The 14654-nt window shown below is 48.8% G+C and overlaps 1 protein-coding gene across 2 annotated transcripts in view; it reads left to right on the top strand.

The window, feature by feature from the left end:
• The first annotated feature begins 1540 nt into the window (after window positions 1–1540).
• LOC135203730 (alsin-like) overlaps window positions 1541–14654 on the top strand; it is a 38917-nt gene continuing 25803 nt past the window's right edge. For both annotated transcript variants that reach the window (XR_010312003.1, XM_064233653.1), the window contains exons 1-7: window positions 1541–1652; window positions 1966–2124; window positions 8616–8735; window positions 9280–9392; window positions 9690–9863; window positions 10013–10184; window positions 10308–10490. Coding sequence is in view for 1 of the 2 variants with exons in the window: in XM_064233653.1 (XP_064089723.1) it covers window positions 1638–1652; window positions 1966–2124; window positions 8616–8735; window positions 9280–9392; window positions 9690–9863; window positions 10013–10184; window positions 10308–10490 (936 nt within the window). In the remaining variant the exon portion in view is untranslated. The remainder of the gene's footprint in view (window positions 1653–1965; window positions 2125–8615; window positions 8736–9279; window positions 9393–9689; window positions 9864–10012; window positions 10185–10307; window positions 10491–14654) is intronic.

The following is a 14654-nucleotide window of genomic DNA, read 5'->3' as shown; positions in this document are numbered from 1 at the left end:
CCTGCGAAGTCAAGCATCCAGGGGATGGGGATCTGTGACGCTTGATTTCATACCGAACTTCGTAGCGAAGACTCAGAATCTTTCGGTCCCTGCCGATCGGTTCGAGTCCTTCACAATCCCCTCCCTAATCGACTTCCCCGCCTTTGATGCGAAGGAGATGCTGCTTCGTCCTGTTAGGGCGCGACGGCGCTATCTGAAGAAAACTTGACACCTCAGGTCTGAGTGTTGACACCTCTTCGTTAGCACCGGGATGACCAAGAAGAAGTTACAGGGACACTCTTTCTCTCTGGCTGCGTGAGGTGATCAGGAGGGCGTACGAAGCTGATGGTAGCGACGACATCCGTACCCTTCGTCCGAGAGCCCACAAAGTCAGAGATATTGGTCCTTCCTTCGCGTTCCGCAAGAACTTCTCCGTGGCGCAGGTACTGAAGGCAGGGGTCTGGTCCAACCAGACCACATGCACCTCCTTCTACCTTCAGGATATAGCCCACAGGTCCTTGGACACTTGTTCCTCAGGACCCGTGGTGGCTGCTCAACACGTTGTGTAGCTTACCCAGCACCCGAGCGGACCGAACAGCATTGTTTCCTGGTGTGACTGCATGAAGGGATAGGTGATTGAGAAGGTGACTGGCCTTCTCTTCCCCATCTTTTTCTCTCCCTCTACCTGTGGGCAGAGGGACGTGGTCGTCACTACGCTGGATCAGGAGGCGATGCAGGTAAGCTACTCGACCGAGCCCCATCCTATCCCTTTCAGTAGGGATAGGAGCGATTATCCACCACTTCCCCCAACAAGGGGGGGAAGTGGAAGCCAACAAGAGACAACCCATGACTTCATATTGCCTCTTGCAATAGGAACAAGTTCTTGCTTGCTAGTTTTAAGAGGTAACGCTTGCCTCCCTCTTATTACTTGGGTCCAGAGGTCTGACCATTGATCCTGCGGTACATACCCCGATCAATTGGGCAGAGGTTAGGATACCTCCCTCGCTCTTACGATAAAGGAGGCAATCCAAGGTTGGGCGAACACCAGTCTGTTCTCAAAAGACTCAGATTCCTCCCACCAAGAAGTGAGTCTTCCTATTGTAAAAGGACCGATGGTTTGTATAACGTACCGGAACAAATGGCAATTTGTTGAAAATTGCATTTTTCCTAACTATACAAACCTGAGGTCCTTTACATATAGTCCCACCTCATGCCACACCTCACTGCATTTTTTCCTGGGCCTAGCGCAAAAGTGATTCTTCACCTCCCAGTCGCGCTGCGCGCACTGTCAGACAAGCAGTTAACTACCGAACTCCCTTGTTCGGAGCTTACGACCTTTCCAGCTGCCGCTAGTTACTTTCCTATTGTAAAAGGACCGATGGTTTGTATAGTTAGGAAAAATGCAATTTTCGACAAATTGCCATGTTTTCATGCTGACGTAGACTGAAAGAAAGATAGTTTGTTGGAATGTGACAGTGTCTTTCATGTCTACTTTTTACTTGCATGTCATTTTTGGATATTATCTTTGAGACTTTATGTACATCATTTTCTTTTCCATTTCCAGGTCTTTTGGGAAGTTTAGCGTCAGTGCTTCTCAGAAGTGGGAGTGCATCTTGCAGGAGTGCCGAGATAAATTGGCAATCACCTCTGGTCCTGAGATGAGCACAAGCAAGGTTTGTATAGAGTGATACAGTTGCCTTGATTCATTTTTTCTAATTGACGTTTGCATAGGCCATATTTCCTAGTACTGTCTGTACATGAAGCAGTTGTTGTCACTGAGAAAATGCATTCAAATACGTACAGTCTGTTTGGATGCTTGTTGATATTAGGTTCGAGAGCTTTCACGTCGCTAGGTACCACAGGTGTCCATGTAGACTGCGTAATAATCTCTGGCAAACAAATTTATATTCCCACTTTGATTTGGTGTATATTTACCAGTAGGGACTCCACTGAGCAGTGTGTTAGATAGACACATCTCATTTTCAGATCTGGAATAATCTGGCAACTCAGCTTGAGGCAGAGAAGCAGCTGGCATCGAGACAAGGTGGCACGGTTGATTTCCTGGATGGGATCGATCGTATACCAGAGTTGAGGGAGGAGTTGAACTATCAGCATTTCATGGATATTCACACGTATTTAGGCAAGGTGAATGAACTGTGAAAATTCCTATTAATATTTTTTATCCTTTTTCCATGTCCATTGGTTTCATCAACTTAGTTATATGAAAAGTCTAAATTATTTAAATTATGTATGTTGAAAAAGGCTATGATTTTTTTTTCAGAGTTTTTCAGCATTATTGGTTAAATGTTTTGAAGTGGTTAGCTTTCTTTTGAGATGGTTAAAAAGATACAGAAATGAGATGAAAATAATGAATTTGATGATGCATTAGGTACAAAGTTTTTGCAAATGTTTCTGTTTCCAACTATAAAAGTGTAGAAAAAGTTGTAAATGTTATTGAATGATGAAGTAGAATCCAGGACATTGTTGTAAATGTTTTGCATCCTAAAAGTTGTATGGATCATTCTTAGTACTTCTTGTGCCGGTATAGCATTGACTGCAGTTTGTTCCGACACGGGATACAAAGCTTTCGGTCCTTTTACAATAGGAAGGTAACTAGCGGCAGCTGGATGGTCGTAAGCTTTCGAACAAGGGAGTTCGGTAGTTAACTGCTTGTCCGACAGTGCGCGCGCCGTGAGACTGGGAGGCGAAGAACCACTTTTGCCTTCGGCCTGCTGGTGTGTAGACGTGCTCTTCATCGCTCTCTGCCCACTTCATCGTTGTGTGCTTTCAGGATATTTGTGTTTTCTCTTACTATTTGTTTGTGTGTAAAAGTGAACTGTAAGTACTCTTTTTCATTTTTTCATATACACTTATTATTATTGAAAGTGAATAATGGACCAAGGATCGAAGGAATCTCCGTGCCCTTCCATTACCTGGCGACTGTACCCCGAGGTGGAGGCGCGTAAATGTGGGAAATTTAGAAGTTTTCCCGAGATCGATCCCCATGTCCTTTGTGCTCGGTGTCGAGCCTTGTGTTGTATGTGTTGATTGGTCGGAGGTGCAGTAGGGCTTGTACGAGGGCAGGAAGAAGTGAAGGCCTGCCAAGGAGTCATCGGAAAGCTCTCCCGCGACTCCCTTGGTAACAGACACTTCGTCTTCTTTCTTGCCCCCCGCTCAGCTCCCGCGTATGGCACCTTCACCTTTGGGGGGGTTATCCAGGTCCTTCTCTTCGCCCGATCCGTCGAGCAGAGAGGAGGGCGCTCGGTACCCCGACGTACAGCTGTACGTATTCGGTGTCTTCCGTTTGTTCGGGGTGGGGCTGCCCCCCCCCCCCCACACACACACACGAGGGGGAACCCCTCCTATTTACCCGACTCTTGCTTCCACAGGTGCTTCTGCCATGAGGGATGACCTTGGTCAGGTGTGGGCGTCTTTGGGACTGCAGGGCGTGCCGAGTGTCCAGGGGCTGCTTCATCATTTGGCGGGGTCTGGTGCGGTCACCCATGGAACGGTGACCACGACAACTACCACCTTATCTATTCCAGGGTACGCCACCCCTCCTCACCTGGTTTATTCGCCGCACGTGGTGTCTGTCTCTCCTATAGCCGCTGTGCAGGGGCCGATCGCCGTACCGAGGAGGGGCGTGCCGCCGGCGCCCGGGTTTGCCGTGCTGCCTCGACCGGATTTCCGCTGCCCCAAAAGCTTGCCCCTGGACCTGCCGCCGGTACCCAGGATGTCGCTGGCTGTTGCCCCGCCTCCTGTGTTACCTGTGCTGCCTGCCGTGCCTGCCGTAGCTGTGTCCGATGCTGTGCTGGCTGTTCCTGCCGTTCCTGCTGTTCCCGCTGTGTCCGTACCTGCTGACGTCATCCCTGCTCACGGTGCTGCTGCCCCAGACGTTGCAGCAGCCCCGGCTCCGCCCTGGATGGCTGACCTCACGTCTGTCCTGAGGAAGCTGACGAAGAAGAAGAGGAAGAGGAGGAAGGTGTCGTCGACGTCTTCATCGTCTTCTTCGTCGTCTGCAGCCGCCTCTTCCCCTTCGACTTCCAAGGCTACCCACCTGCGGAAGAAGAAGGCTGCCTCCTCCCCTCCTAAGAAGGCTCCTTCGGGAACTTCTCAGGGCCTGTCTCACTCTGGTGTGACGGGGGGTTCTTCTGCTGGTCCTCCTACTCCTTTGGGAGCGGGGCCTGTCTCTCCTTCCGCAAGGAAGAAGAAGACGGGGACCAGAGGGTACCAGGTAACACCGGTACTTCCTCGCCTGGTGCTAGGGGTTCTGCCGCTACACCAGGTTCCGTCTCGGCCTCTCATTCGTGAGAGGTACCGAGTGTACGGTCACCTACCGATGGCCGTGCAGCCAAGAACCAGACGCCAGAGCTCGCTCGGCGCCAAGTTCACGGCACAGAGCGGAAGGCTGGTGAGAGCCGCTCAGGCTACTCTCACCAGGCCAGCTCTTGCTCTCGTAGCGACCAGCCGGTCACCCGGGTTGACGTGATGGTCCCAGACCGGCCACGGGCTGAGGCTGGGAAGAGGTCCCCCTGATCGCTGGCGCCAGTGGTTCAACGCGCCGTGAGGACACGCACCGGTCTCATCGCGACAGTGGTCTCTGCAGGTCGCCTGACCGCCGCTCCCACAGGGACCGGACGGGTAGGGCGACCAGCAGCAGTTCCTCTGACGCACGAGATCGGGGCCGCTGTTCTCGGTCCAGCCGTTCTCCCCAGGGGAACGGCACAACCAGGCCTGCAGCTCGATCCCCACCGCTGGTTGGAGATCGCCTGCAGCCCTCCAAGCACACTGGTTCTGCCAGTGAGCGAGGGGAGCGTCAGGTCTGCCTCTCCCGTGCCTTCAACTTCCTCGGGTTACACAGAGAAGGGCGAGACACCGAGAAGTGATCCCGTCATGTCGCCATACGTGCCAGGCACGGTCTTAGGATCGACCAGGTCGTACGCTCAAGTGACAGGAGGAAACCGAGAGGGGTCTGTTCCCGTTCCCCCTCTTGAAGGGGGAGGATCTCGGGAGCTGCTCTTGTTCGAGGGACTTGATGTTCCTACTCCACAAGATGCAGTCACTCCGGAGATTCAGAGGAACTGCCAAGGTTATTGCGCTGATTCGTCAGCACAACGATCTCGGGGAAGGATCGCTGCTCCCACCATCCGAGCCCACGTCCTGGCTCGAGTCGTTTTGGGGTCCTAAGAAGGAACCCAGACTGACGGTGGGTCTGCCGCATGGCTCGCTGAAGTCTGACAGGTCGAACAAGCTACTTCCTCCTCCTCTACTGCGACAGCGGCGTTTTTACGTGCCATCTGAGGATCCAATGCCGCCCAAACAGGTGAACCCAGAGTTATCCAGGCTAACTCCGGGTGTGTCTCTGCAGCAGCTCCTGTCGGAGAACCTCTGGTTCTCGCAGCAAGAGGCACTGGGCCTGGAATCCACTGCTATGGCGGCTTTCCAGGCCATCTCCTGGTTAGACTTGTGGTCCCTCACAGTGTCTAAAGTCGCAGCAAACTCGGGGGATACTCCTCTTGAGGATGATGCGGCTTTCAGGAGACTTTGTCAGTCTGGAGGAAGGGCCATCTCCTTCCTCGCCCATCAGACGGCAAACCTGTGGGCCAACCTGGTACTTCGCCTTAGGGATGCAGTCCTTACCTGAGTATCCAGGGCGGCTGGGCGAGAGGCGGCACTTGGATTACGGAACGGACCTGTATGGAGTTCCTCCTCTCTCTTCCCAGGAGAGATGGTAGACTCTGCGGTGGAAAGGCGGTGCACTGATGACAGTGTCCGCCTGGTACACCAGGCAGTTTCGAAGGCTTCTGGGCAGCCTCGAACTGCGGCCAAGCCTAAGAGTTTGGCTAGCGCTTCCTCAGCTGCTAAGATGGTTGCCCCATCAAAGCCCCAAGGAAAGACTCTGGCTTCTACTTCTGCAAGAGGAGGTCGTCATCAGCCCTCCTCCCAGTCCTCCTTCTCACGAGGGGGGCCAGGGAAGAAGTCGAAGAAAGGTGGGAAACGCTAGGGACGGCATTCCCCCTCACCTGCTTTGGAAGTGGGGGGGTGCCTGGCGAGCCATTGGCAACATGGCAGCGCTACGGTGCCAAGAACTGGATAGTAGACGTCCTTCGGGAGGGATATCTACTACCCTTCGAATCTCGGCCACCCCTCACCTCCAACCCGGTCCATCTGCAAACATATGTCCCGGGATCATCAAAGGACGTAGCTCTACGACAGGAGATCAAGACCATGCTGAACAAACGAGCTGTGGAGATCGTCACGGATCAATCACCGGGCTTCTACAGTCGCCTTTTCCTGGTGGAGAAGTCTACAGGGGCTGGCGCCCGGTGATAGATCTCTCTCCTTTGAACTGATTCGTTCGCCAGACTCGGTTTAAGATGGAGACGGCACACTCCATGCTGGACTCCATCAGGGAGAACGATTTCATGCTTTCAGTGGATTTGAAGGATGCGTATTTCCAGATACCCATCCATCAATCCTCCAGGAAGTACCTCCGCTTCATCCTCGACGGGACGGTGTACCAATTCAGGGCACTTTGCTTTGGTCTCTCAACCACCCCACAGGTGTTCACACGAGTGTTCACTCTGGTGTCTGCTTGGGCCCACTCGGTAGGGATACGTCTTATGAGGTATCTCGACGATTGGTTAGTCCTGGCGAGCTCCCGCTCGCAGTTGCTGCAGGACAGAGATTGACTACTGGAGTTCTGCCGCGATCTGGGGATTGTGGTGAACTTCAAGAAGTCCAATCTCGAACCCAAGCAGAGGATGAAGTACCTGGGTATGCTGATCGATACGGTAGTAGGGCGAGTCTCCCCCGCAGACTCGCGGATCAGCAGATTCAGGGAGGCAGCCGACCGGTTCCTGTCTCTGCAGGAATAGGTAGCTCAGCAATGGCAAGTCGTGATCGCCCACCTGTCGTCACTCGAGAAGTTAGTCCCTCACGGGCGTCTTTGGTTCCTGTCTCAGCAGGAATAGGTAGCTCAGCAATGGCAAGTCGTGATTGGCCACCTGTTGTCACTCGAGAAGTTAGTCCCTCACGGGCGTCTTCACCTGCGGTCTCTCTAGTGGAGACTAAAGGAGAGTTGGTCCTTCGATGTGAAACATTCCAGGGGATGGGGATCTGTGACGCTCGATTTCGTCCCGAACTTTGTTGCGAAGACTCAGAAACTGTCGATCCCTGACGACCGGTTCGAGTCTTTCACGATCCCCTCCCTGAAGGAATTCACTGACAGTGATGCGGATGAGATGCTGCTTTGTCCTGTGAGGGGGCTACGGCGCTATCTGAAGAGAACTCGACACCTCAGGCCTGAGTGTCGACGCCTCTTTGTTAGCTACGGGGTGACCAAGAAAGAAGTGTCCAAGAACACACTTTCTTTCAGGCTGCGTGAGGTGATCAGGAGGGCGTACGACACGGCTGGTAGTGACGACACCCGTACCCTTCATCCGAGAGCCCATGAAGTCAGAGATATTGGTCCAACCCTTGTGTTCCGCAAGTACTTCTCCCTGGCGCCAGTACAGAAGGCAGGGGTTTGGGCCAACCAGACCACCTTCACTTCATTCTACCTTTGGGATATTACCCACAAGTCTTTGGACACTTTTTCCTTGGGACCCGTGGTGGCTGCTCAACAAGTTGTGTAGTCTACCCAGCACCCGAGGGACAGAACAGCATCGCTTCCTTGTGTGATTGCATGAATGGACGAGTGAAAGAGCGTGCGACTGGCTTCTCTTCCTCCTTCGTTCTTCCTCCTCTACCTGTGGCAGAGGGCCGCAGTTGTCACTACGCTGAACAGGAGGCCGATGCAGGTAAGCTACACAACCGAGCTCCATCCTATCCTTTTCAGTAGGGATAGGAGTATATATCCGCCATTCCCCATGGAGGGGGGGGGGGGGGGCGAGTGGAAGCCAACAAGAGACAAACCCATGACTTCATTTTGGCTCTTGAAGTAGGAGCTAGTTCTTGCCTTTTGCTATTTATAAGAGGTACGCTTCCCTCCCTCTTATAAATTTGGTCCAGAAGTCTGACCACTGATCCTGCGGTGCACACCCCGATCAGCTGGGCGGAGGCTAGGATTCCTCCCTCTGCTCTTACGACCAGGGAGCGATCCAAGGTAGGACGAACATCAGTCTGTTCATAAGAGTCAGATTCCACCCACCAAGAAGTGAGTCTTCCTATTGTTAAAGGACCGAGGGTTTGTATACGTATCGGAACAAATAACAATTTGTCGAAAATTGTATTCTTCCTGACTATACAAACCTGAGGTCCTTTACACATAGTCCCACCTCATGCCACCCCTCACTCTGCGTTTACTGGGCCTAAAGCAAAGTGACTCCTCTCCTCGCAGTCGGACTGACCACCAACTGCCGGACAAGTAGTTAACTACCGAACCCCCTTGTTCGAAGCTTACGACTGGATCAGCTGCCGCTAAGTACCTTCCTATTGTTAAAGGACCTCAGGTTTGTATAGTTAGGAAAAATAAAATTTTCGACAAATTGTTATTTTGGCAATGTAGCCAACATCTAGAAACTCAGTCTCATGTTTTATGAGTACAATAGATTCTTTAAATAGTTATCGGAAATAAGAAGGAATGACATCTATACAACCACTAGACTTAGCACACCAAGTGTATTTCTTTTCAGGCATTTGGTTGCAGACTCCATCCCCTAGGGCAGCTTTTACTCTCCTTAGTTGATGCCTTTAGGGCCACTTACGGAGGGGTCGTCGCTCACCCCCGCCTCCTTCCATATGCAGTTCAAGAGGTGGGTGTTCTCCTCGCATTGTTTGAGTTTATTGAATTAGAGTCATCTGTCATTAAACCTTTTTTGGTGTGTTAATGTTTTTTGTTGTAGGCCAGCTCATGAGTTCTTGTGGAACTTTTGCCAGAATCCTAGCTTGGTTCAAGTCATTCTCCTTTCATGATCTGAGATTACGCCATACGCTTAATATCTGTGTTTCTTCCCATTTTTAATAATATCCACAAATCATCTTTGACTTGAAAAGTTCAGTCTTTTTTCAGTCAGTTTTTAAGTCTTGGAATGTCACATAGGAAAGTAGCTTGAGTTAAAACTCTAGGCATAGCTAATTGCACTGTGATGATCTTAAGATGAGACAGATTAGTTTGATTTGGACATTTTACAGTGTTTCATCATGAGACTTTTACCAATAATTCTTGGTGTTCTATGCTGTCAGCAATTCCATTTAGAAATGTCTAAGTAATGAGGCATATAGTTGGTTATGGCATCAGCATTTTTTAATTGTGCCACCAGCTTTTTGTGTATTTTGATAGTGTTTTTATTTACTCAGGTTCATTCATTCACGTCAAGACTGTTTGAAATTGTTCGGGTTCTTTTCCCCAACCTTCCAAGCGAAAATGAAAATTTATTGCTCGAGTCAGAAAATGAAGATGAAGAAGATATGTGAGTTGTCTATACTTCTTGTTTGTATACATGTTAATATAGTTATAATGATAATTAGCAGTTTGAATAATTGCATTACTGTATTTAAAAGCTTTGTAATGTATAGAGGGTAAACTCAAAAGTGCAGATTCCTGTCTGTAGAATACGGGTCAAAGTCAATGTCAATAAAGTTCTAATTATGTTATTTTCTGCAGCTTATTCCAGGTATACAGATAAAGACACCTACTTTTAGGACAGGATAGTTTGTATTCCCAACCATCCTTTATTCCTCTCACTTTTCGCTGAAACGTTTTTCAGAGTTGTCACGCCAGCATACGTCATTCATCCATGGCTGCTACCTCATTTGTACTCTCCGCTGTCCACTTTGTACGTTTTGTATCACCAGCCCAAGGATGAAGAATACTGGCAGAGACTGCTGAAATGGAACAAGCAACCGGACACAGCTCTCATGACATTTTTGGGAGTTGATGTGTAAGTGTTTAATTTTGTTGTTCTTTTGTGATAGAATTTGTATTGAAGTTTAAAAGTTGATTGTTTGGGGCAGAAATGTTGGGAGCTATGACCGAATTGTATGTGATCTGAGTACCATCTTCATTCACAAAATACTTTCATTTATACAGGAAATTTTGGTTACCTGAGGGGACTAGCCTGATTGAGTCGAGCAGAACCATAGGCACAATGAAGGATCAGCATTTTACAGAAGCTATAGAAACCCTCCAGATGTTGTCTACATCGTTCAGCCCCAGAGACAAGCTAAACCTCATCCATCGTACCTTCCAGCAAGTTAGCAAGGTGAATCTTGCCTGCCTTGGTTTTTTGTCAGTTAATGACGGAAAATTATCTGGACTTTTTTTTTAAGTGCAAAAGATCTGGAAGAGGACCTTTTATAAGAAGTAATTTTATTTTACCTTTCAGGCTGTGATGACCAAATTAGGAAGCAATTACCTGTGGAGTATGGATGATCTGTTCCCTGTGTTCCAGTATGTTGTTGTAAGGTCACGTATCCAGCACTTGGGGGCAGAAATTCAACTCATTGATGATTTGTTAGATCCTCATATGCAACACGGGGAACTTGGAATCATGTTCACGACGTTGCGGGTGAGTGTTTGGTAATGCAGTAGCAAATTGGCATAGTTTGCTGTTGTTTAATTAACATTTGGTTACTATAATTGATGAAATGTCTTATTGGTATGCTTTTGAACCATTGTTTCTTCTTCCTTGGTTTTTAAAAATAATACAAAATTTTGTAGTGCTTTGATGATAGCATTAACATCTTGTCAGTACAAAGACAAACTTCTGTTTGTTCTCAAAGTAACCTGGTTAGGGGCTTACTGCCATCAGTATGTCTTTTGCAGTGCATCATTGTCAAAAGTAAGGTTCTTTGCAATGTCTCTTCAGCCCCGAATTGCATTACTTTTATGCTTACTCTATTTTGTCCAGTACACAGGTTAATCTCACTCGATATGTGTTAATCTAAATCCTTACCAATTTTTAATGTCGTAGGCCTACCTGTGTTATTCTTTTGTTTTTTCATTCAGTACATGGCTGTCAGAGCACATGTGCAGTGGCAGGACTTCATACATGAAAGGCAAAGTGTTTGGATATCTAGGAAAAGTCAAATAAATTTAAGATATGACATTTTTCAAAACTTCTCTTACATATTAATGATAGTGCCACAGTTTCTTTGCTGTGCTTCTCAGCTATCTACTTCGCTCTCCATGTGGTGTGTTCCAGCTTCTTTTATTAATCACTGACTTTATTTTGCTATTATGTACAATGACAATATTTTTTTTTTTGTTGTGAAACATCTGAAAAGTTAACGCTAAGTTTCATACCAATCAACTTACCTGTCAGATATATACTAAGCTAAGACTCCGTCGTCCCCGACAGAAATTCAAATTTCGCGCCACTCGCTACAGGTAGGTTCAGGTGATCTACCGGCCTGCCACCTGGGTGGCAGGACTAGGAAACCCATCCCCGTTTTTCTATCATATTTTTCTCTTTTGTCCGCCGGTTGGTTTTCTCAAAACATTGTTGTTAGTTACCTCCTGACTTGGGATTCTTTTTTTTCAAACATTTGATTCAACGGTTTTTTCGACTTTTTGGTGACGTATTTGGAATCGTGTTTTTGGCATTCTCGTACTGTGGACTGTTTTTGGAATAAACCTTTTCTTTGGATTTTTCTCAGGATGTCTGAATTCTAATTGTGAGTGTGCGAATGGGTGTGTGAATGTAGGCTGCAGGGTGAGGAATACCGAAAGCTTGCGGTTTGATCCTCACACTGTAGTGCCGTAAATGTAGGGGGGTGCAGTGTTCTTGCTACCTAAACACTTTTGTTAAGGAATGCGAGGGTTTGGAATGCAGAAGAATGGATAGACTTTGACTTCTTATTTTGAAGAAGAAGTTAGAGGAGGGATTAGAGTTAGAAGACTGAAAGGGTGTTGAATTCCAAGGCCTATTGAGCCGTTTTAATGATAATTCTAACCCTAACTGCCTGGATAATCCTCCCTATTAAATCCTCATTCTCAGAGTGTCTTTTCGGATTCCGGCTTTCGGAAATCGCAATCTAAAGCGACAATTCGAGAACATGAAGTCCAAGATGGCGGACTCGAAAGGTAAGGCTAGTGCGAGTGAAAACTTTTAGGGTGAAGTGAGCCCACTAATCAGTGTTGTGGAGGGGTGGGGCTTATTTGATCGTTCCCTGCGGTCGGCTCCCAGGCCTAGACCTCTTCCGAAGCTCCACATGCCCAGAGGATAAGGAAGTCGAAAGCCTTAAGGATGGTCTGGAGGGAATCCCCAACGGTCAGACGTCCCTTCAGCTAGCTTTCTTTTGCTTCATGGCAGCCAGCCTCAAGGAGACGCTAAAGGAGGAAAAAAGGCGTCCTTCGCGCGTGTTTCTTCGTCCTCATCCCTCTCCCATCACCTAAAGACGATGGGGTGGAAGGAGTCCGACCTTATCGAGACCTCTGAAGCGTCAATATGAAGCAAGATATCGACTCTAGCCCGGACAGAGCGCTTCTCCTGATGACGCCCCGTTTCTGCTATCAAGAATGGCGAAGGTGGCGTCAACGTCCACCTGACGCTTATGAGGAAGTACCTTATCATGCTTCTTCCCCTAGTGATGACGAAGGGCGTCAGGCGCTAGAAGTAGGAGAAGCGTCAAGGAAGATCATTATGGCGGTGCAAGAACAACTATCATCTCTTGTGGGAGTTTAGCGCCCCGTCGGAAGGACGTGACGCTTCCTATTAAGAAGTCTCGTCCTCTCGCTCCTGCTCGGAAGACGTCTTTTAGAAGTGAAGCGTCAAATCAAGAAGATCGCAGACGTGACGCTCCGTCCAAGATTGTGACGCCGAGTAGGAAGCCCTTAGAAAGCGAAGCGTCTTCCAGACGCGAAGCGTCATCTAAACGTCAACAAGAGACGTCATACATGACGCTCGGAGAGCGGGAAGCGTCATACATGACGTCTTCTAAAGCGCGAGAGAAGCCGCAGGTTGTGACAGCCTTCCAAGTCGATCAGAACGGGCAAAAAGGAAAGACTTTCATTCCCTTCTTAGCCCCTCTCCGATCAGGATTGTCTCCCCCAGAAGAAGAAAGTTCTGAAAGGAGAACAGAAACTCAGGATTATCACGAGTTCGAACGAAACTCGGAGGATGAAGATCTTGGAAGAGAGGGCTTGTCAAACTATAAGGTGTTGACTACCATGCTTCTGGAGGAATACGGAGACGAGTTGACTCCGGCTGCTCCTCCTTCTCCGCGCTCGCTCTTTTCGAGTGCGAAGGCGAAGAAGACTTCGTCTTTTCTGAAGATGAAGCCCACCATCTCGATGAAGCGGGCTTTACACGCCTTAGACGCCTGGATGAAGTCGAAGAAAGACTTAACCAGGACAGTATTCTGCATGCCTCCAGCAAGGTTAGCTGGGAAAAGAGGCATATGGTACAAGACGGGGGAGGATATGGGTATCGCTCTCCCTTCTACTACGGAGGCAGACTTTTCGACGTTAGTTGACGCTTCAAGGCGTCCTAGTCTTAATTCTGCCCGCATTACTTGGAGTATTTCGGAACTGGATCATCTCCTCAAGGGACTGTTCCATGTATTGGAAGTATTCAACTTCTTAGATTGGTCCCTTGGGGTGATGTCCAAGAAAGCTCACGATTCGCAGGGAATCGAACCTGAAGCCTTGCTATCCATTTGTCGTGGCATCGACAAAGCAGTACAGGATGGATCTTTGGAAGTCTCTGCATTATTTGGAGCAGGTCTTTGAAGAAAAGGACAGTGTATGGCGCCTTCTTAACAAAGGCAGTCTCTCATGCGCAGAGGGCAGCTCTGCTATATGCACCTCTTTCGGACTTTTTGTTTCCTTCTAAGTTAGTGAAGGATGTAGCTCACTCTTTAACTGAGAAGGCGACACAGGATCTTCTGACGCAGTCTGCTAGAAAGAAGAAACCTGCTTTAGTGTCGGACAAGAAAGAACCTAGCACTTCTAGGCAGCCCTTTCGAGGTGGTCCGATCTCCAGACCTCCCGCAAGAAGGAAGGCTCCAGAGAGAAGAGGTAGGTCCGCCTTTCGTCCCTTTAAAAAGGGCAAATGAAACAATTCTCCTCCAAACACCAGTAGGTGCCAGACTCCTGGAATTCGTGGAAGCCTGGACACTGATAGACGCGGACGCGTCTTCACTAAAGATCATAAGGAAGGGATATCGTATCCCTTTCCTGAATACTCCGCCCCTAACGTCTATACCGAGGGAACTATCAGCCAAGTACAAGGATCCTGTACTGAGGGATACTCTTCGATCAATGGTGGAAAAACAAATGTGGGACAAGAGTTTGCAGTAGAAACTAGTACTGGATTCAAAACTCCCCGGGGTTTTACAATCGCCTTTTTCTAGTGGCGAAAGCCTCGGGAGGCTGGAGACCAGTACTAGACGTCAGCGCTGTCTGAAAACAAAAAATTTGTTCAGAAGGAGAAGTTCTCCATGGAGACTTCTGCTTCAGTCCTAGCGTCATTACGACAAGGAGATTGGATGGTGTCTCTAGATCTCCAAGACGCCTACTTTCACGTCCCGATCCACCCTTCATCGAAGAAGTACCTCCGTTTCATGACGGGGGGAAGGATCTTTCAGTTCAGAGCCTTGTGTTTCGGCCCTGTCCACAGCTCCTCAGGTCTTCACAAGCCTGATGAGGAATGTGGCGAGAGTTTCTTCATCTCAAAGGAGTGAATGTCTCGATGTACCTAGACGGACTGGCTCATCAGGGCCAGATCGGA

Source organism: Macrobrachium nipponense, chromosome 36 (assembly GCF_015104395.2).
Source record: "Macrobrachium nipponense isolate FS-2020 chromosome 36, ASM1510439v2, whole genome shotgun sequence".
NCBI classification, from domain to species: domain Eukaryota; kingdom Metazoa; phylum Arthropoda; class Malacostraca; order Decapoda; family Palaemonidae; genus Macrobrachium; species Macrobrachium nipponense.
This window is presented reverse-complemented; position numbering and strand designations above follow the sequence as displayed.